The sequence below is a fragment of the Coregonus lavaretus genome (assembly GCF_964263955.1).
Source record: "Coregonus lavaretus genome assembly, contig: HAP1_SCAFFOLD_7623, whole genome shotgun sequence".
NCBI classification, from domain to species: Eukaryota; Metazoa; Chordata; class Actinopteri; order Salmoniformes; family Salmonidae; genus Coregonus; species Coregonus lavaretus.
Genome location: NW_028165604.1, coordinates 1,390 through 9,143, shown reverse-complemented (window position 1 = coordinate 9,143; position 7,754 = coordinate 1,390). Strand labels below are relative to the sequence as shown.

Sequence of the window (7,754 nt, the reverse complement as noted above, 5' to 3'; positions counted from 1 at the left end):
CCCTAGTAGCCTTGTCTGAGCCAGAACGACCCATAGGGTTATCCCTAGTAGCCTTGTCTGAGCCAGAACGACCCATAGGGTTATCCCTAGTAGCCTTGTCTGAGCCAGAACGACCCATAGGGTTATCCCTAGTAGCCTTGTCTGAGCCAGAACGACCCATAGGGTTATCCCTATGGAATAGGGTGCTATTTGGACAATGTTCCTATGGGCTCAGTGCACTACATAGGGAACAGGGTGCCATTTGGACCATGTTCCTATGGGCTCAGTGCACTACATAGGGAACAGGGTGCCATTTGGACCATGTTCCTATGGGCTCAGTGCACTACGAACAGGGTGCCATTTGGGATTCAGATGTTGTGCATTATTAGAAGCAATGCGATATATAGAAAATAGTTTGGATTCATATTTTGTCCCACACTGTTATTTATTTCTCAACAGTAATTTGGTCAAAGTAGTGCACTACATAGGGAAGTTAGACCGTATGGTCCCCTGGTCAAAGTAGTGCACTACATAGTGACTAGGGTGCCATTTGGGATGCATATTTAATCTCTACTTAATGTCTCATCAGTTTCTGTTTCTGTTGGAAAACAAGGATCAGAGGAAATTAGAAAACAGTAACAACTTCTTTATCATCACTGGAACACAGGTAACGATAGAGGAAAGAGAGGAGAGGGAAGGAGATAGGAGGAGAGGAGAGAGGAAGAGAGGAGGAGAGGAGAGGAGAGGAGAGGAGAGGAGAGGAGAGGAGAGGAGAGGAGAGGAGAGGAGAGGAGAGGAGAGGAGAGGAGAGGAGAGGAGAGGAGGGGGAAGAGAGGAGGAGAGGAGAGGAGAGGAGAGGAGAGGAGAGGAGAGGAGAGGAGAGGAGAGGAGAGGAGAGGAGAGGAGAGGAGAGGAGAGGAGAGGAGAGGAGAGGAGAGGAGAGGAGAGGAGAGAGGAAGAGAGGAGAGGAAAGGAGAGGAGAGGAAAGGAGAGGAGAGAAGAGAGGAGAGGAGAGGAGAGGAGAGGAGAGAGGAAGAGAGGAGAGGAGAGGAGAGGAGAGAGGAAGAGAGGAGAGGAGAGGAGAGAGGAAGAGAGGAGAGGAGAGGAGAGGAGAGGAGAGGAGAGGAGAGGAGAGGAGAGGAGAGGAGAGGAGAGGAGAGGAGAGGAGAGGAGAGGAGAGGAGAGGAGAGGAGAGGAGAGGAGAGAGGAAGAGAGGAGAGGAGAGAGGAAGAGAGGAAGAGAGGAGAGGAAGGAGATAGGAGGGAGGAGAGGAGAGGAGAGGAAGGAGAGAGGAAGAGAGGAAGAGAGGAGAGGAGAGGAGAGGAGAGGAAGGAGAGAGGAAGAGAGGAGAGAGGAAGAGGGGAGAGGAGAGGAGAAAGGAGAGAGGAAGGAGATAGGAAGGAGGAGAGGAGAGGAGAGAAGAGAGGAGAGAAGAGAGGAGAGGAAGCACTGTGCTTCTGGAAATACGAATACACAGCTCGCAATTGACTGTCGATAAACTAGTCTATAATCTCTGAAGTTCTCGCTGATTGGACGACTCCCCAGAGTTACAGCCACGTAGGCCAATCAAACGTTAGACGGCACAGAAAGGGAAATCATAAACAAACATTTACCAGCTATTAAAAGGTGGGCTAATCATTATGACATCATCATACACAGCAAGGTCACTTCCTGCTCACGGACAACACCAAACACAGAATTCTAATCTGCCCAGACTGTTATGCTTGGTTTTTCCTGATGTGGACATGCCACAAAGGGCAGAAACCAATATATCAGAATTCTGTTGTTGTTGTTGTTGTTTCTGTTGTTGTTGATGACGTCCGTTAGCAGGAAGTCACCCCACTTTGTACGATGGTGTCATATTGCAGAGTCCACCTTTAAAAGTTAGGAACAGACAACAAACACAGAGTGTGCATTCCAAATGGCACCCTATCCACTATGTAGTGAACTACCTTTGACCAGAACCCTATGGGACCTGGTGCACTACACAGGGAACAGGATGCCATTTGAGATGCACTCAGAGAGAGAGAAATGTCTTTAGTCTGTTAGTGGTGTAGAGGTCGCCTAGCAACTATTATTGCTGCTGTAGTCCCCTAGCGATGTGCAGAGTGACGGAGTTATGACAGATATCTTTCCTCTCCGTCATAGTCATCCTCATCATCTTCATCATCGATCTGGGACTGGTCGCTCAGGACGAAGGCATCATCTTCATCATTGTCATAGTCGTCGTCAGAGAAGAGAGAGTCTCCGCTGCCCTGATCTCCAGATGATTCCAACACCACCCCTACAGAACACAGGAAGGAACTCCTGTTAAACACAACCCCTACAGAACACAGGAAGGAACTACTGTTAAACACCACCCCTACAGAACACAGGAAGGAACTCCTGTTAAACACCACCCCTACAGAACACAGGAACCAGGAAGGAACTACTGTTAAACACCACCCCTACAGAACACAGGAAGGAACTACTGTTAAACACCACCCCTACAGAACACAGGAACCAGGAAGGAACTACTGTTAAACACCACCCCTACAGAACACAGGAAGGAACTACTGTTAAACACCACCCCTACAGAACACAGGAAGGAACTACTGTTAAACACCACCCCTACAGAACACAGGAAGGAACTACTGTTAAACACCACCCCTACAGAACACAGGAAGGAACTACTGTTAAACACCACCCCTACAGAACACAGGAAGGAACTACTGTTAAACACCACCCCTACAGAACACAGGAACCAGGAAGGAACTACTGTTAAACACCACCCCTACAGAACACAGGAAGGAACTACTGTTAAACACCACCCCTACAGAACACAGGAAGGAACTACTGTTAAACACCACCCCTACAGAACACAGGAACCAGGAAGGAACTACTGTTAAATACCACCCCTACAGAACACAGGAAGGAACTACTGTTAAACACCACCCCTACAGAACACAGGAAGGAACTACTGTTAAACACCACCCCTACAGAACACAGGAAGGAACTACTGTTAAACACCACCCCTACAGAACACAGGAAGGAACTACTGTTAAACACCACCCCTACAGAACACAGGAAGGAACTACTGTTAAACACCACCCCTACAGAACACAGGAAGGAACTACTGTTAAACACCACCCCTACAGAACACAGGAAGGAACTACTGTTAAACACCACCCCTACAGAACACAGGAAGGAACTACTGTTAAACACCACCCCTACAGAACACAGGAAGGAACTACTGTTAAACACCACCCCTACAGAACACAGGAAGGAACTCCTGTTAAACACCACCCCTACAGAACACAGGAAGGAACTACTGTTAAACACCACCCCTACAGAACACAGGAAGGAACTACTGTTAAACACCACCCCTACAGAACACAGGAAGGAACTACTGCTAAACACCACCCCTACAGAACACAGGAATGAACTACTGTTAAACACCACCCCTACAGAACACAGGAAGGAACTACTGCTAAACACCACCCCTACAGAACACAGGAAGGAACTACTGTTAAACACCACCCCTACAGAACACAGGAACCAGGAAGGAACTACTGTTAAATACCACCCCTACAGAACACAGGAAGGAACTACTGTTAAACACCACCCCTACAGAACACAGGAAGAAACTACTGTTAAACACCACCCCTACAGAACACAGGAAGGAACTACTGTTAAACACCGCCCCTACAGAACACAGGAACCAGGAATCAGGAAGGAACTACAGTTAACCACATGTGCCTTTTTTAAATGTATGTAGTTCTGTCCTTGAGCTGTTCTTGTCTATTCATGTTCTGTATTATGTCATGTTTCATGTTTTGTGTGGACCCCAGGAAGAGTAGCTGCTGCTTTTGCAACAGCTAATGGGGATCCTAATAAAATACCAAAATACCAGAAATCAGGTGAGGGCTTGGTCGATTGGTCAATCAATCAATCAATCAATCAATGAAGTTACGGTAAACTTTTTACCGGCATCAAACCAACGAGTCAGTCGGAAATGATTTTCCCCCAGAATGCTTAGCGTGGACCTACCGCAGTCCGCCGCTCCGTGGGTCCGTGACCCTGCGACCTCGTTGCCATAGCGATCGACACACCAACACTGTCCGCTGCTGCCGTGGCACTGGTGGGACCGGTAGTAGCCCTCTGCATCACACACCGGCAGGTACTGACCTAGCGGTTATAGAGGTCAGGGGTTAAGAGGTCAGGGGTTATAGAGGTAAGGGGTCATAGAGAGAGGTTAGTGTGTCAGCGGTTATAGAGGTCAGGGGTTATAGAGGTCAGGGGTTATAGAGGTCAGGGGTCATAGAGGTCAGCGGTTATAGAGGTCAGGGGTCATAGAGAGAGGTTAGTGTGTCAGCGGTTATAGAGGTCAGCGGTTATAGAGGTCAGGGGTTAAGAGGTCAGCGGTTATAGAGGTCAGGGGTCATAGAGAGAGGTTAGTGTGTCAGCGGTTATAGAGGTCAGCGGTTATAGAGGTCAGCGGTTATAGAGGTCAGCGGTTATAGAGGTCAGCGGTTATAGAGGTCAGCGGTTATAGAGGTCAGGGGTTATAGAGGTCAACGGTTATAGAGGTCAGCGGTTATAGAGGTCAGCGGTTATAGAGGTCAGGGGTCATAGAGAGAGGTTAGTGTGTCAGCGGTTATAGAGGTCAGCGGTTATAGAGGTCAGCGGTTATAGAGGTCAGCGGTTATAGAGGTCAGGGGTTATAGAGGTCAGCGGTTATAGAGGTCAGCGGTTATAGAGGTCAGCGGTTATAGAGAGAGGTTAGTGTGTCAGCGGTTATAGAGGTCAGCGGTTATAGAGGTCAGCGGTTATAGAGGTCAGGGGTCATAGAGAGAGGTTAGTGTGTCAGCGGTTATAGAGGTCAGCGGTTATAGAGGTCAGGGGTTAGAGAGGTAAGGGGTCATAGAGAGAGGTTAGTGTGTCAGCGGTTATAGAGGTCAGCGGTTATAGAGGTCAGCGGTTATAGAGGTCAGGGGTCATAGAGAGAGGTTAGTGTGTCAGCGGTTATAGAGGTCAGCGGTTATAGAGGTCAGGGGTTAGAGAGGTAAGGGGTCATAGAGAGAGGTTAGTGTGTCAGCGGTTATAGAGGTCAGCGGTTATAGAGGTCAGCGGTTATAGAGGTAAGGGGTCATAGAGAGAGGTTAGTGTGTCAGCGGTTATAGAGGTCAGGGGTTATAGAGGTCAGCGGTTATAGAGGTCAGCGGTTATAGAGGTCAGCGGTTATAGAGGTAAGGGGTCATAGAGAGAGGTTAGTGTGTCAGCGGTTATAGAGGTAAGGGGTCATAGAGAGAGGTTAGTGTGTCAGCGGTTATAGAGGTAAGGGGTCATAGAGAGAGGTTAGTGTGTCAGCGGTTATAGAGGTCAGGGGTTATAGAGGTCAGGGGTCATAGAGAGAGGTTAGTGTGTCAGCGGTTATAGAGGTCAGCGGTTATAGAGGTCAGGGGTTAAGAGGTCAGGGGTTATAGAGGTAAGGGGTCATAGAGAGAGGTTAGTGTGTGTGACTCACCCAGTAGCTTCTCCCCAGTCTGTTTCTTGTTAATACTGGTCAGTTCAGACCAACAGGGGGAGTCTGGAGAGGAGAGATGCAACACAATTAGGGGAGTATTCATTAGTGTACACCGTAGCACAACGGTCTGCAACAGAAAACAAAAACAAGTGTTTCTTATTGGACAAGATCAGCTAAGTGTCTCCCCGTTTCGGTCCCATTTGCGTCTGTTTGGTTCCTAGTGAATACATCCCTGGACTATGATCACACAAATGATTAATGACCAGAAACACTGTTAATCAAATGTTCTTCGTTTCTATACTTTTTTACATTTCTCCGTACGATCATTTCTTAAAATATGATTCAAGTTTAGATAATGTCTGTACGTACCCACGAATAAAGTTGTGTTGGTCAGAAATAAGCATGTTTCATTTATAAATCATGCTAAATCTGTTAGTTTACTGTCAAGTTCAAGATTAATAAATCACATTGTTGCTGTGGATTTGTGGCCTGGAGAAATCCAGTCTGCCATGTTTGGCAATGACACAGGGTACAAGCAGTGGAATGTTAGCACAAAACAGGTTCTGCATTTCAGGCTAGTGGATTTAGAGCCAGGACTTTAGTGTAAAAGACTACAACCCCCAGCCAGCCAGCACACTGAAGGACTACAACCCCCAGCCAGCCAGCACACTGAAGGACTACAACCCCCAGCCAGCCAGCACACTGAAGGACTACAACCCCGACATGCCCAGCCAGCCAGCACACTGAAGGACTACAACCCCGACATGCCCAGCCAGCCAGCACACTGAAGGACTACAACCCCCAGCCAGCCAGCACACTGAAGGACTACAACCCCCAGCCAGCCAGCACACTGAAGGACTACAACCCCGACATGCCCAGCCAGCCAGCATACTGAAGGACTACAACCCCCAGCCAGCAAGCCAGGCACCACCATGAAGGACTACAACCCCGACATGCCCAGCCAGCCACAACATTGAAAGACTATAACCCCCCCAAACCCAACCAGCCAGCCAGCCACAACACTGAAAAACTACAACCCCCAAGCCCGGCCATCACACTGAAAGACTACAAAAGCCACAAGCCTGCAGCCAGCCAGAAGAGACAGAAGAGGAAGCCGAGACAGCCGACCGAATGACTAGTTCTGATCGGAGCGGGCTCGCTCTAGCCCGCTTGTTGCCCCGCCCTGCGGAGGGGGTGCCTGATTGGACAACAAATTAAAACACAGCTCATGGGAAGCAGGAACACCTGAAAGAGGGAACGCCCACTTACACAGACCGACCACTTTGGGAAAAACAGACCGAGGGCCTTAGAAAAAATAAATACACAATGGTAAACGGCTTGAGTCGTTCATCTTAGTTTGATACACCATCATCGCAGCCAGGTACCACACTGAAGATCTCCAACAGCCACAACCCCCCTTGCCAGCCCAGTCACTCCAGCTGCATCATTCAGATCTAATGAGACCTGGCACACCTGAAGACGATTAACTGGGATAGGACTCCAGGCAGAAGGACACGTTTAGTCCTGTGTGTGTGCGTACCTCCTCACCTGTGTATCTCTGGAAGCAGGTGCACCACTCTGCGCTGGAGAGGTGTGTGAGTGTGTCGCCGTGTGTGTCGCAGGAAGTGAAGAGCGCGTCGGAGCAGCCTTCCTTCCTGTCCAGCCCCAGCCTGCTGAGCTCTGATCGGTCCAGCTGGAGGTCAAAGTTTGTGTCGAGGCGGGAGAACATCCAACCAAGAGGATCCTTACAGATAGGCCCCGACCCTGAGCTGAACTCTGGAGACGAGAGGTCAAAGGACAGAGGTCAGAGGCGAGTCATACGATAATGAAAGGGTTGTGACTAGTTCAGTTCTAGATGTGTTTTGAATGCGTTGGACTGTGATAATACAGACAGCAGTTAGATGGTGTGTTCTGGAGAGACAGAGAGAGAGTAATTACAGCATTACTGCTGGACCTGGATGTATTATTATTATTACTACTGAAATTAACTGGATTTCATTATCCTCAATGTACTGGATTTACTGAAATGCTGCTGGAACACTACACTGCTTTGGCAATATCTACTAATTGTATTTCATGGCAATTTGAATTTGAGAGAGAGAGAGCAGGGAGAGAGAGAGAGGTAGAGAGAGGGGGAAACAGAGTGAGAGAGAGAGAGAGGAGGAGAGAGTGGGAGAGAGAGAGAGAGATAGAGGGGGAATGAGAGAAAAAACAGAGTGAGAGAGAGAGGGGGAGAGAGAGAGGGAAACAGAGTGAGAGAGAGAGAGAG

At 48.6% G+C, this 7,754-nt stretch overlaps 1 protein-coding gene across 1 annotated transcript; it reads right to left on the bottom strand.

Annotated features, from left to right (window-relative positions):
* Positions 1-2,069: 2,069 nt before the first annotated feature.
* LOC311115682 (testican-3-like) lies at positions 2,070-7,261 on the bottom strand (the record flags this gene model as incomplete). Its single annotated transcript, XM_084190839.1, has 4 exons — positions 2,070-2,263; positions 4,009-4,146; positions 5,486-5,548; positions 7,034-7,261. Coding segments are annotated over 4 exons (596 nt in total), but the record flags the coding sequence as incomplete, so codon positions are not given.
* Positions 7,262-7,754: the final 493 nt, after the last annotated feature.